The 15,335-nt window shown below is 37.1% G+C and overlaps 1 protein-coding gene across 1 annotated transcript in view; it reads left to right on the top strand.

Moving 5' to 3' along the window:
- The window catches only part of LOC102237510 (calsyntenin-2-like), a 151,692-nt gene that overhangs the window by 121,413 nt on the left and 14,944 nt on the right, over window positions 1-15,335 (top strand). Inside the window, exon 10 of the mRNA XM_014476010.2 lies at window positions 10,806-10,968. Within this exon, the coding sequence (XP_014331496.1) occupies window positions 10,806-10,968 (163 nt within the window). The remainder of the gene's footprint in view (window positions 1-10,805; window positions 10,969-15,335) is intronic.

Below are 15,335 nucleotides of genomic sequence, written 5' to 3'. Positions count from 1 at the left end.
CATGCTGGTTGGAGAAAGGAACTTTAATAATGTGCAGATGCTTCTTTGAGTCGTTTCACTCTCTGGGAGTGAAACATTGACAAAGGGCAAAAGCAGAAGGTTTAATAAGATTGTAAAACAAAAGAGGATTCCTAAACATTACCAAAAAAAACATTTAATTTATTGTAGGACGTTAAGCTGAAGAGGTCAAAGTCTTCGTCTTATTTTTCTGTTGTGCAGCTGGCATAAATCACATTTTAGAAAATGTAAATTAGTTTTTGTTGTTGTTTGTTTTAGACTGTGTTTCCTCACATTTTCTGTTTTTACCTTTTTAAGCTTTTTGGTCATTTTTATTTGATCATGAGATTAGCAAAACAAGTTATGAAATAAATGTATACAATTCAATTTACAAAATAAAATTCAAATAACATTATAAAAGTATACCTTTTGAATGACAATGTATTTTTTGTCATTCTTTTCATTTTCACTATGACAATCAAATTGTCTCCCGCATAAAATGCTGTTTCAGCACAAGAGAGGATCGGTGTGGATAGAGGTGAAAAATGTGAAGAGGGAAAGAGAAGATTAAAAGGGAAAGATAAGATAAGAGGAAATTAGGCAGGGGGTGATGATGTGAAGGTGGGGATATCAGAGGAGGGGAAAAAATGAGGAAATTAGATGTGACAATAGGGCATGGACTAGGACAGATGAGAAAAAGATGAGCAGATACTGATGCCCTCAGGCAAAGACATTCATTCTCTAAAATAATCTCTCTTAAGCTAAATTGGGAAAAATAGCAATCACACTCTGACATCAGTAAAACAATGTTGATAGCTAACAGAACGAAATGACGTCGTAGTAACTATAATGGGGAGCATTCCAACTAAAGAGGATCGTAACTAAAATCTAGGTCAAGTAATATTTTCTCAACCTTTAATCCAAAACAAAAACAGAAGGAAAAGGAAGCAACAGAACCAGGAATCTACCTGATGTTCTCATCATTTTCCTTGTGCAATTTCTACCATGGTGTACATCAAACACAAGAAAACAATGTTTCCGAATCAAAGGAAAACTGTTTCAGTATGCAGCATGCACGTTTCTGCATGACCCTCGCCATCAGTGCAAAACAACCATCTAAAGCTGGATTCAAACAAATTGTTCACAACTCACATGTTGAAATTTTGCCATTTATTTAAAAAAAGATCTATTTTTTGTTTATTTGTAATGAATGAAATAGTCACCTGTCCAGGCTGTACCCGCCTTCTTCTCCATTAAGCGCTTGAGATATGAACCAATGTATGGAGCTGCCTAATTTTACTGAAGCACTTTGGCTCCTTCCCTAATTGTTTTAACATCACATTGTGTTTTCTATCAACCTTCTTCGAGGTCTTTAAATCTGTTGTTTCATCTCGCATCCTTTATTCTGACTTACTGTAAAGTTGCTCCGGGTAGCAGCTGTTTGCAATGAACAAATCAAACAGGAACAATTTAAATTTGTTAACAAACAGGCAGTTTCTCCAATTAAAACACAAACTGCTATGTTTGGTCATGGTGCTCTTTTCGCTGCACATACTTTATTCTTCCTCCTCCAGACGAGAAAGACCCAGTTTTTATTCATCGCTCCGCAGAGCAGAATTCCCAAACCTCTTTGGCTCATTAATGAAGCTGTGAGCAATTTGGAGCTGACTTTGCTTGTACTTTTGGACCAGTAGTGGTCCACATGTTGGAGAGTTCAGGCCTGGAGCCAAGTCTTTCTGCGGATCTTTTGATGTTGATTGAGGGATTGGGCCATCTGTCTCATCAGGACGGGCTGACTTGTCAGATTTCAGTATAAAAAAAAATCTTTGAATCGTATACATCCGTATTTTTGTCCATTTTTATGTGAAGTTTTTACTGAGTTACTAAGTTTTGTTTTTTGCTCAGCATGACTCGGTGTTTGATTTTGTAGTGATCCAAAGTAGGAAACCATCCAAACATTCAATGGCCTTGGCTGGATAAGCTGAGCTAGGAAATAGCAGAGTGGGTACTAAAGTCCAGTTTAGTTCTGTGAATGAACAGCCTGACTCTGGACTGTAAAAGTAGTTTAGAAACTAAAAGTAGTTTAGCGTTTTCCCAGCATCAGGAACTGATGCAGGGAAAACTGACACATCCAGATGGCTCCTGTTTATTTGTATTAGGCCTTTCTTTAATCCTCAGAGAGCAATCGAGTCAACACTTGATAAAATTTTGATTTTATTCAGCATAGCTCTTAAACATTCATTTCTTATCAAAACTGAGACCTGCAGATGCAGAATTGATCATTTATTTGTTTATTGTTTAAGAAAGGTTCATTAGATTCACGTTAATCAGTCCGTATTAATATTTAATAAATCCTTAATCATACGTAATTAAATACAGGTTGTTACAACTAAATGATTCTGGGAGAGGAATGAGAATGGATTATTAAACTGCATTTTTACACACAATAGATTTTTGTGGGTGATCAATTCAGTATCAGAAGAATTAAAATGGCTTCTGACAGTAAGAGCTAAAGGGAAAGGTTTACTGTTTGCATTTTGCATCAGCTACATCTTATTTCTTGTTACCTAATCCATTATAATGAAGAACTATAGTGATATCTCATCGCTGACACATTCAACACCCATTTAGTGAATGAATGATACATACATTAACAGGATTCATTAGGTCAAATTGTATACAATCCAACACTGACATGCCCTTCAGATGGTGTGAAAGTCCTCTAAATGACAAGAAACATTAAAATAAACATCTTTCATCTGTGCCTCTTCATCCCTCTCCAGTGAATCCAAATGATCTTGACCTTATTAAGTGGCTTCCAGGCAGCCAAACACAAAGACTTTGTTGTTCTGTTTATGTCAGCAGATTTAAAATTCACAAATGCTGCCTATGAGTAAGGAGTTTGTTTTCATTTGGATCTACTCTGCCTCATCGGTCACATAAGCCCTCTTAAAAGAGAAAAGATTTGAAACTCTGCTCCACTTGTTAGTTGACCTAAACCATTGCAGGTAGAGCCTAAGTATTTTTCTAGAAGCTGAAAACCTAAACTGTAAGTATACTTTCTACAAACTGTGTAATTTTCCAGCTCCTGTTGGTGCTATTTCTCCTTTTTATTGGGGCCTGAGATGTAATATTTTGTCTTAAAACACTTTGTGGCAGAGTTCCCCAAGTAGACTTAAATGTGAAGCTTTATTCTCAGCAATAATCCACAGCGGTGCGGCATTGAAATACACAACACAAATAAACCTGGCTCAGCAAAGTAGGATTTAGTCTTTCTGGTTATTAGTAGGGGAGAAAGGGAAAGTAACGGAGGAAAGATCAGAAAGCTGTGTGTAAGAGTCTGCCAATACTTGATCATGTCCAACGAAGTTACAAATCATCTGAATGCCAGAAAGAGGTGCTCAAAGGTTTTATTCTGCGATCAAATCTTTTTTTAAGGACCCAAATAACAACAAGCAACTATTGCTTACTAATCTTTCCATTTTTTGGGAACAATTTGTTAAAAAAGAGCAGAAAATCTGCTTTTTAATAGAAAAGGCATCTTTCTGAAATTCTTTCCAGTCACCACAGCAGCCTTATTAAAACATTCAATCAATACATGTCTTAGGAGGAGTCTTTTTAATGCTCTCTCTGCTTCTTGGTTGATTACAATGTGCTGCTTTATAGATTAAAACGATAGGTGAGGTTTTCTCATACTACCTTCAGTTCTTACAGATCTTACTTTATAGTTTAGTCCTTTTCATGATTTACGTATCGGGTTGCACAAGGATCAATGTGGGTTTTTTTTTAACATCTCTTACCTTCACTAAAAGATAAAAAAAAAAACTCTTTAGTGTTCACAGCTCTTACAGACAAACCACTTAAAGCAATCGTTATAAGTCCTGCCACAAAGCTTCAAAATGATCAAGTAATTTTCCTGCCAGAACTGAATTTTTTTTACTCATTTTCTAGATAAAGAGCAGGATAAGATAAACAATAGTCCGGCACATTCTGACCATTTTCTACACATAATATACAAGTGTATTCCATGTCAACGAGTCGTTTGATGTAAGTGTGACATATTGGTTAGAAATGTATTACGTAAATGTATAAGCATGTACATTTTTCAGTGGACAATTTCATTCAGAGGACTGCAAAGATGGAGGTCAACACTTGCGTTTTAAAGGAGCGGTATTACATATTTTACTGCGCAATTCTGTTGCGCAGTCAAGTTTCCATGTCACCTTTAGTTGCTATAAAGATGCTGCATATTTAAAAATTACTTTAACAGAAAAAAATAACGTTGCTGTAACTGATTGTGTTTGTTTAAGGTGTCACGTGATTAACACCATTTATGGCCAGGAAAGGTTTTGGAAAGATATAGAATTGTGTTGTTCATAAGTCATGATTAATCATAGGTATTCCAGCTTGACAGTCTCTTAAAGCTTGCATGTGAATAATGTGTGTAAATCTAAGCCATAAATAACTTGATTGGTTGTCTTAGTCCCTGAAAAAGCTTGAGGTCGTAACAACTCCCACTGCTGTCGCTACTGTACATGTCAAACCAACCAAAAGCTGTAAGAGTAAAGAAATGTAGAGTGACTCTAATAAACCAAGAAGACGGTTTCCTTTCTTTTATTTATTTAAGTCATAAAGCTGAACAGACATCTAACATCGAAGGCACGTCTGTGTTAAAACCTGTAGTCATAGTAACAGTTTAAAAGAGGAACTTTAGCAGAACAGTCGTGGAGTTTGTTCATCGTTACCAAATTAACTTCTTGTGACCAAACTAAAATAATCTACTTGAGAGATATCAGTTTAGCTCTGCAAAACATCAAGGACCATTTTCAACTCCACACTAACGGGTCAGTAAGGTCTTCTCTGATGGAAAACAACTTTTGGGATGTTTACAAAGAAAAGATCATTACTCTCCTGCATAAATATGCAGATAATCTGAGGCCAAGAGTGTCAAGTCAATGAAAAGCAGTTTGGACCTGATGGAGTCTGCATTTCATCCTGAGAGAAAGAAAAGACAAACACTGAAGGAGCTGGAAGCAACTAAAAATGAGAACTAGTAAGCAGAGAATGACCTAAATGCAGAAAAGAATATTCTGAAAATGAACAACTGGAAGCTGCAAGTAAATGTTTGAGGGGCAGCAGCGAGAGCTGAAGAAAGAAACTCAAACATTATCTGTTGACCACAAGAAAACAGAAGTGCTCCAAAAGGTTCTCCGAGAACAGATGAAGCTGTTCAAAGATAAAAGAAAGCAAGACGAGGCACAAAATATCAAAGGCTGATGAAGACATGAAACACTTGAAGATAGAAAGGAGAGAAATCTGGATGAAAAAAAGAGACAGAAAAATCAGAAGAAAGAAAAGACCGGAATGTTGGAAGACGAGGCAAAATATTTGAAAACGAAGGCGAATGAAAAGCTGCAGGAGAAAAAGAGGAGCCGCCTCTACTTTCTCATAGGGAGAACAGATATCACCATAAATCACTGTGTTTTATGGAGAGAAAAAAAGGCAGAGAAAAAGAAAGGAGGACTGTGCAGCTGGAGGCAGCAAGACGCCAAAGGATGCTGCTCTCAAGTCTGAACATCTGTAGCGCCCTGTGGCCCAAACAGACCTCCAACTCTGCAGACCCTCTGCATCCCATCTTTTCCTCTTTCCACTCATCCATCAGAATCTTTCTGCTCGTCTGTTTGACACCTTGAGCATCCTTCCACCTGCTTCTCCTGACCCGTCACTTTTCCTTCCATCCTTAACCTCATGAAATCCTTCTTCCACCCCCAAAAACACAAGTTTCTTCTTCTCACATCCTTCCTTTTCCTGTCTCCCTTCAAATTCTCTCACCCATTTCAACTATTGTCAGTAATTATTAATAATTATCAGGAAACATATATATAAAGAGTGTTTAGTTGTAATGTGTTTAATATGCAACACACTTTCTTTAAACTTCATTTACAATATGTTTGAGTTCTTTCACCCTTAAGATGTAATTAAACTAATTATGTCATTAAAATAATTAATATTTCATTAAATAAAAAAAGAACTGCCAACTGTGGTGGTAAATAAATAAGGATTAGAAATGCAGATTGACATGCCGCAATGTTTACATTCATCCGCTCTGTCTGTGTTCACCTTTTACCAAACTTTTTTTTTTCTGAACTGTGGAATAAAAATGATCAAGCCCAAATGTAAGCAAAAATAAATAAGAAATAAATAAATAAAAAAAACACCTGAAATGTGTTTGTGTGGGCGTGGCATCGCTGTAACTGTGTCTCTTTTGAGGGACTGCTCTGATAATTGAGTTCATCGTAAGCAGGTCTTGAACCCGCCTTGGGACCGGCTCATTAGAGTGTTTCAACACTCAACGTCTTGTTACACTGATGCCGAGGAAGAATGCTTTCAACCTCCCACTGATTAATATGTTTTCAGGCGAGCTGTGTGTGTTTAAACGTGCCTCAGCAGCAGAAAGAAAGCTGCTGATTTTATCTGCTAATGAGGTCTATGTCCAACGCACGTGCCTGTGTTGTGCCAGCGTCATTTCTGATATTTTGAAGTCTGTCAGCAGCTTAAGCTAACCGAGCGCTGCTGTGGTTCCAGAGATTAGTACCTGGTAATTACAATAATCACATCTGCTGAGATAATTTTTAGCACTACAGCCACTCTGAGGCAGATTTGTATGGAAATTTCAATTCTTTTAGTGTCCATCACTCAGCTGATTCGCTGTAGTGCTCGCGTTTTATTTAAGATCTTTGAGCTGTCGGATTTGGTTTGGATGCTTCCTGGAAAGGATTTTCAATAAATGCAGTTGCAGAGAGTATGTTCCAAAAGCAACACTAAAAACTATGGGGAATGGTGTGTGGGGGTTTGTGGGCATGTGTTTTTGTCTCTCTGTTTCTGTCTGGATTCCACTTCCTCAGTTTTTACACCCAGAGAAAAGAAGTTGAGTGAAAAACACAATAGATACAACAGAAATCATCTTCTTCACTGTGGGGGTCAAACTCAGAAAATCACTTTGGTGCTGCCAGATTTTCCCACCAACAGAACTTATTCAAGGTTTTCCCTGAATGTTTCTGAAAGTCTAACTTTACCAATAAGGCTGCAGGAAATATGTATGTGCCAGACTGAGCCCTGTACTGTAAATACAGATACTTTGAGGTCCACCTTTGATTCCTACAAAGAGAAGCAGTAGCTTCTGTCAATTCTAGGTTTTTTACTAATGCATTGTTATTTTCTGTTTTGATTCACATAATTTTTGTAAGTTTCTTTTTGCTTTATTCTTTATCTAATAATGCATCTACAGTATGTCTAGTTTCATTCTCTTTTAGGTTAAATTTCATCATATATAGTCTAACCTCGATAAAGTAAGAGTAAGGAATGTGTTGCACAGTGTTAATGAGGTACAAGCTTTTGAAGAGTTAATTGTGGTTTCATAAAATTTTCACTTCCCTTTATATTTGTTACAACTATATTAGATATTGAAGTCGGGGTGCTTGTAGATTTAAACTCTCTAATTTGGTTTTCCAAAGCTGCTGCTCCCATTCTCACTAAAACTACAGAAATACATCTCATCACTCCAGTATTAAACTTCCTACACTGGCTCCATGTAACTCAGAGAATAGACTTTGAAATGCTATTGTTAGTTTTTACACCATTAATTGACTTAGCACCAAAACACACTAAAGATCTCTTGTCGTTCATCAAGTCTGCTCTGCGTATCCAAAGTCAGAAACAAACACGGAGAAGCAGAATTCAGTGCTCCTCTAATTTTGAACAAACTTCTAGAAAGCTGCAAAGTTCTTCATTTAAAGGATATTTAGCCTTTAATTTAAGACTAAATGCCCATTTAAGAATTTGCCTTTGATGGCTAGAAAATCCTACACTAATGCAGTGGTTTTTGTAGACTACATAAGAATTACCCCCATTGCAGACGAGAAACGTAACTTGAACTTGATGCAAAAGACTTCAGATTAAACATGGACCTTGGTTGAATTACCAATCTACTGCCTTCCAACAACTTTTTGATGCATTAATCAGTCACTGGAGTCGCCAAATGCTGTCATTAAAAAACAGCGCAGAGTAGTAGAGCAAATGGAAGGTAAAATGCAGACTGTCTTCTGATTTACACCAAATTTTGGTTTTTCTTTTATTAACAACTTCACCAAAAACAACAACTTACGTTTCTGACATTTGCTTAAGTTCTGCTGATTGAAACAGTTTATCTACATTGTATTTAGGATAATTAGTGTGCTACTTACTAAACAAAAACAAAGAACAAACAGGGATATAACTGAGTGTAAAGCTGAACCTGTCTGCTTTTAGACGTGGGGAAAATCTGGGGATTTTTTTCTGTTTAATATACAGAATACGAGTCGTGTGATTGTAAAAATGCTCCATGTAAAGCTACGCATGCTGAGTTTAGTAAATAGATTCCAAATAAATTAACTTTGCAAAGGATATCTGCCAGTATTGCTCAGAATGGAGAGCAGGCGCACAGCCAGCTCTGCACAACATGAGTCAAAGACACTTTTTAAAATAAATTAACTTGCTGAGCGGAAATTACTAGAATGTAATCGTGCACGGCTGTTTCTTTTCTATTCTGAAATATTCCTACATTTATTCTAACATAGTTAATGTGGTCTGTACAGATATTATTAAAGTTGTGCATGCCACATGTAGTTATTTTAGAATCATTTTATTTTCAGCCAGGTCTTTGTTGATTCCAGTTGAATCAGTAAGTGGGATTCTGAAGTGATTCCTCCACTCTAGATGTTGTTCTTATCGTTTAATGAATGCCTGATCAGATCGTCTCTCTGTTAATTAAAAATGATAACATAAAGCACAACATGTTTTCTTCTTCAGGTCTTTTATCTCTTCTGCACCTGCTGTGGCTGTAGAGATGATATCCATTATATCGTTTAAAACATTCAGACTTCACCAGCTGTTTCATGGTATCAATGTTTGCACACTGTTTATGAGTACCTTATAATTTTCCTTCTGCTTATCAGTTTAACATGAAGCATCTATAAGCACATCCTTGATTTATGTTCTGTCATCATTAGTTTTCCGCTTTGTGTAAGCATCCAGGTTGTAATTATGACTTAAAAATGATCAAATGCTTCTGTGGCTTCATTGAACAACAAAACCACATTGTTCAGATTACACAGCTTGATCAGATAATCGTTTAACTGCATGAACAGTAATTAGGCTTGGCTGCAGTGCAGAGCTAAAATCAACTCAGTGGAATCTTAACTTCTCAAACAAAAGCAACAGAATCAGCATCAAAAAGGGTCGAGGCGCAGCTTATCAGCAACATCCCCGAGGCCCCCGCTCAGGCATGTCAAGACGTGCTTCACACAACAGAAGTGGAGTGGAATCTGAAGAGACAAACAAAAGCAACCCACGTATCTGAGAGTGGGAAAATCAGGTGCTGATCTGCAGAAGGCTTCCGAACGAGATAGTAAAAGCTTCTGCGCGCAACTTTCTGTTTTTGTTTGTTGCTAACTTTGTCGATTAAAAGTGTTGAGGTTTCTTGAATATGTGAGGAAAAGTTTGGGTACTGTGAGGTACACTTTGCTTGTGCTTTTGTATTGTATTTTTGTGCAATACATAAGACTGTCAACATTAACAAGTTAGAGCATGCGATTAATCTGAATTTTTTTATATTACATAACGCATAATAATCAGACTACTATTTTCTATTTTGACCTAAATGTCTCTGTTCTATGGAGCAACAAAAGCTGAAAATTGTTCAACTTTGTTGCGTTGCGTCTCTGCACAGCTACGTGTACGAATTACGACGGTTATCTGGCTGGATGAAGACAAGCGACTGCCGCCTCATCGCACAATTTGCCTTGTAGGTGCAAGGGACATTTTAAATTAACGTTCAAAACAAAATGACTTCCTTGAAATCTTCCTGAATACAAAAACCTGGTAAACTGAGAATCTTCAGACATGCTTGGTTTGAGACAGTAAAATATGTTTTGAAATGCGCATACAGTGGCGGTTTTTGATATGGGCTATATGGGCGGTTTCCCAGGGCGGCATCAGAAAGAGTCGTCCCCTGAACAAGTTTGCTTCTACTTGCATGCTTCTGTGTACTGGAGTAGTTTACCTTCGTTGCGGTTGAGTTGGGAGACTATATTACCTGCTTTCTGATGCAAAAAATCTGATATTTACTTCCATTTTAATTAGTTGGAGTGAGACAGGAGGGACTTGCACAACTGCATGTAATATAGAAAAATATTTAAAAAGGTGTTGGAAATCCTTCAGATATTTATGTCCATATTGACATATTTGTTCATAGTTGACATCTTTTAAGTAAAGATGTCAATTATTTATGGTGTATTTTCCCATAATATTTGCTCTATGCAAATATAAAAAGGGTTAGGGCATTTATAATGTGAAAAGGGAATGTGAGTGGAAGAAAAAGGCATCCTTATTGGGATTTCCCTAAAAATTCAAAGAATGCTTCCACCTTTTGTTAAAAGTGTCTGGCTGGAGCTGCCACGCTTTTCTCGCTCAGTGCCTTTAATGAACACCTCATTAGTTGAAAACCTCATTAGTTGTCTAATGACATGGAGCAAATGATCCAGGGAAGAGGCAAAGGCTTTGTTGCATCTTAGTTACAGAAGGTAAGATGCTCCTTCCAAACAGTGGATTGAAATAATCTTGCATTCTTACCAAAAAATGAAAAGGTATTCCCAGAAGAGCTTTTTGAAGCTGTCCTTTTGTCATGCATGTGAAGATTAGGCTTGATTTGCTTTGTAATATGTGGGAACCGGAAAGACAGTCTCAATACAATGCTTCTCCCTGCTTTCCAGATCTGTGATAAGGAGTGGCACTACTACGTGATCAACGTGGAGTTTCCGGCAGTGACGCTCTTCGTCGATGGCGTGACTTATGAGCCGTACCTGGTGACGGATGATTGGCCGATTCATTCCTCAAAGATTGATACCCAGCTGACTGTGGGTGCCTGCTGGCAAGGTCAGTATGTATGTATTTATGGATGAATGTATGTATGTGTACAGGTTTTTTTATGTAACATGGAGCTTTATGCATTAAAGAAGGTGAAATCGGTGGGAGAACGGCTGCTACAGCATGTTGTCAGAGCTGCTGACAGGTGTTTACTGCTCTGTCAGATGTTTAATATGCAGCAGCGTATTTCATCTCAAGGCCGTGCTGGGCTTCTTTTTTATCACACAGAATATCAGAATATTTTCCATTTCAATGCAAAAGAAACATCCTTATTCCTTTATTCACAATCCTATTTGTCATTTAGTTACTTTATAGCGTTTTATTTGCACCAACAACATTCAAATATTGTAAAATAAAATAAGAGTTAAAAAACAGAGAAATCAGATTTTTTACTTAAGCAACACCGTCTTTCATCCAAAATAATTTGCTAAGAGGCGATGGATGGATGGATGGATGGATGGATGGATGGATGGATGGATGGATGGATGGATGGTATTTCAAACATGATAGAAGTATAAAATCACACACATGAACAAGGAATTGATCCATATTTTCAGATGGACCCTCATTATTAAATAAAAATAAATAAACATATGTTAATTAATTTTACATTTTATCTGGGTTGACATACAACCATGCCCACACACACTCATATGCCTCAAATATACACATTTGTGCTAACTTATTTCTATATCCTGTGAAAATGACCTCCTTATATTTCCTTTTAAATTGTACTACATTTTGATTTTGTTTTAACTCTTCATTTAACTTGCTCCATAATTTTAGACCATAAATTGAAATACAATTGTCAGCTTGTATCTTTTAAAGTTTTGTTGATGGTATGTTCTTCTGGTTGTGTGTAATATTTCTACAAATATTAGTCATCGAGACTCCTGGCAGGAAAGTCCTAAATTGTTTATGAGCGTTAAAACTGCTTTACCACACATTCACAGTGGAAAAAAATGCAATTAATGTTACCACTGTGCATGTATACAAATGCTGCTTTAGTAGACTTACTTGTGTTAGAAAATTATGATAGTTATTTATATCCATAGTTCATAAAAATACCTGAAAAGATTTTTCAGAGTAATTGAGAAACAGTACTTTAGGTTAGTGGGTAGGAAATGGTTTGTAGGTGCAAAATATGAGCTGTTGAAGAAAGCTTAAACTAATGTATCAGTGAGCATAAAATCAGGACACACTTTATTGAGACTCTGCTGCTAGAGAACATTTTACTGATGCTCAACATGACAGTTCCTGCTTACGGTTTTGTGGTTTTGAATTGCTGATGTCTGGCTGTGATTGGTCAGATAGTCATATTCACTAACGATTTTAGATATGAGGACTGAAATTTGTTGAATGTCTAATTCAACTTCTTTAATAAATACTATTTGCTAACAATTAAAAGCAGTGTGAAATTAAAAGCCAAATGACCCTATAATTAACCAATGAGCTGCAGGTTTTATTAGTTTGTCACATTTTGTACATCTTTTTTTGGAGCTAGAATTACTCTGAAACTGGTGACACACAAATTATATGGTAAGCAGCGACGGCTTTTGAATTCGAGATGTTGGAAGTTACATTTGAATCCCAAACAGTAAGAAAGAGTGAGAAAGCAGGAGAGCCTCTGTTAGAATGCATTAGGGGATTAAGATTTCATACCCCGAGGCTACGAATGTTTCCTCTTTGAAGCGGGGTGAATATCAGCAGCAGATTCTGCATGTCATTTTCACCGACGGGAAATTAAAGTAAGTAGTGATTGCGTAGTGGGATGAATGCTGCCATGTTTATTACTTGAAAAATTGCACAAAAGTGCTTCACAGGGCAGAACGGCGCAGGAGAGATCTGTTCGGCAGCTTGTCTAAATAACACTCGAGACTCGTGAGCGTCCTCCAACGCTTCAATCCTAATGTCATTTCGGCTGGTGTTTAAATGTTCTTTCATTCTGCGCCTGATTGCAATTTTCTCTGTCGTCATCATTTTTGCTTCATTGCCTCATCCAGCCCTCTCGAGCTGCCTCTTTCTATGAATCTTTGATTGTGAGAGAAAGCCCTGAAGGAAGGATTAGCAAGAGTGAATGGGGGACAAGTTTTCCAGCTATTACATCCCAATGAAGCCGCTTTAAGCTTCACTAAGCCGCAACTGATAACTTTGCAGGCCATTAGCAAGCAAGATTGCCTTTCAGAGTCTCTCGTTCCTCCATCCTCTTTTCCTCGCAATCAACAAAATGTGGAATTAAAACAGAAATTCAGACTTTACTTTCACTGCCTTCTGAGCCAAATAAGTTGTCTGTGGTTGCTTTACAAGGTTAACAAGAAAAGGGTTTAAACGCTACAGATTCCAAGCTTCTTTTTTTTATTGGATTAAGGTAGTCGACTTTTTATCGAGCTTGAATAGCAAATATGTGTACATTTAGCGATTTAACTTGCCGAAGGATGTTCACATTCATGGTGATTAGATAATAAAGTAGAGGACAAGCATGAAGGAAAAGAGTGAAGCCATTACATACAGGAAGTGAAAAATGTCATTACATTAAATAAAGTACAACATGGCATTCTTTATACATGGTACAGCAGCAGAAAAGAGCAGCCGGTGCAGCGCTGCAATCAATAATCCATTTCAATTTACTTCATAAAATGTCAGTCTCCAACAACATTGGTGTCTTTGAAGAAAAAGTAAAGATGCTCCAGTCAAATACAATCAAATCTGTTGTATTGGATTCAGTTATAATCCTGCCCAGTTCAGTACAGAGGGACTGACTCTATCTATAATTATTTATAGATAGGCTCACCTCCTCTTCTGGACGCTTGTGGCTGCACATCCCAGCAGTGTTTGACTTAGAATAGACCAGCTGTTACAAAGGTAAAACACTGACTACTTTTTATTTATTATTGAAAAGTATGCTTTTATGCTGACTGAATTCTACAGGTGAAAAACTGCAAGTCTGAAAAAGACGGAGACATCCTGATTCAATTAGGATATCTCAATCCCAGAACAGACACATTTGATCCAAACCAATTCACACTGCAAAAAGAAGTTAAAATGGAAGATTATTTTGAGAAAGTAATGTTTCAATCAATAACCTTTTGGATAATTGATTCTCAGTTTACTGATGGGTATCTGCAGTGATGGGTCTAATTTAGTATTTTGGAATACTAAGATGACAGATTTACAAAACGACAGCTAAACAGACAAAGAAAGAAGTTGATGATTTAGTATTTTAAACAATCTTCATTACGTCCAGATCACCGTGAATAGCAATATTAATTGTTGTATGAGCGCTGGCTGTGTGCTACGGTCGGCTGCATGACTAGTGAAAAGCTATGATTGGGAGTGTTGCAGCCCAGCGCCGACGTTGGCTTCATATTCTACCTTTAGCTTAGCTAGTGTCTGGCTTCAGGAAAATGGGGCATTTAGCACATTTTAGGACCATTGTAATGTCTTAGCGGTGAAAATGACTTCCCAACACTTATCTCCTGAATATTTACACTAATAAGTCCCAGGTAGACAGGGAACCTTGTGACCATCCAGTTATTGACACGTGAATATGTTTTCTCCATGAAATCTTTTTATTGGTGTCTTGGCAATCTGGAAGAGAGAGAACATTTTAACTGCATAGATGCAAAGGAAGGGAGATGATTGGCAAAGATGTTACATGATTTCTCACTGTGTCCCAGCCTTCACCAGTTCATCATCTGTGATTCACAATACTCACCATGTTTCATCTGAGTGAACAAACTAGAAAAATGCAATAACCAGAATCCACTTCAGATAAATTTGAGGCAGCTTGTTTAATTAATATAGAAAAACATTTTACAGAGGACTGTAAGAGTCTCAGCATCAACATAGACAACGTAAATTAACTTTGTACTTCTGGTTGTGCTGTATTTTAATATTTTTCCTAATGTAGCAAAAGAGGAGAACTTTGCGTTTATTTTTTCATGCATGTTTAAAAATTCCTTGAATCTCCCGTGGCAACCATTCGGGTTTGTAAAGCACTTGGAGGAACCAAGCGCTGCCTTCCACAGGCAGCTATTCCTCGGAGCTGCAGTCTCCAGCTGAGCTCCCACCTCACAGAGCACCTCTCCCCTTCCCCAATCAGCTCCTTAAGACTAGTGGCAGCAGCAATTGGCAAACACCTGGTGGTGCTGAACTTATACAAACTACTTCTCAGTGCAACTCTCCTAAGAATGTCTGTAAACAGCATAATGGAGGAGCATTGTTGTGATGACAGGTGGAGTGTAAGAAAAAGCAGGAGCTTCTTAAAGAGACACAGGCCCAATTTCATTATATATGTACTGTATATATATACTGTATACATACAGTATATATATATATATATATATATATATATATATATATATATATATATATAT

This window comes from Xiphophorus maculatus, chromosome 6 (assembly GCF_002775205.1).
Source record: "Xiphophorus maculatus strain JP 163 A chromosome 6, X_maculatus-5.0-male, whole genome shotgun sequence".
Classification (NCBI taxonomy): Eukaryota; Metazoa; Chordata; class Actinopteri; order Cyprinodontiformes; family Poeciliidae; genus Xiphophorus; species Xiphophorus maculatus.
Note: the sequence above shows the minus strand (reverse complement) of the source record. Positions and strands in the feature narration are given on the sequence as shown.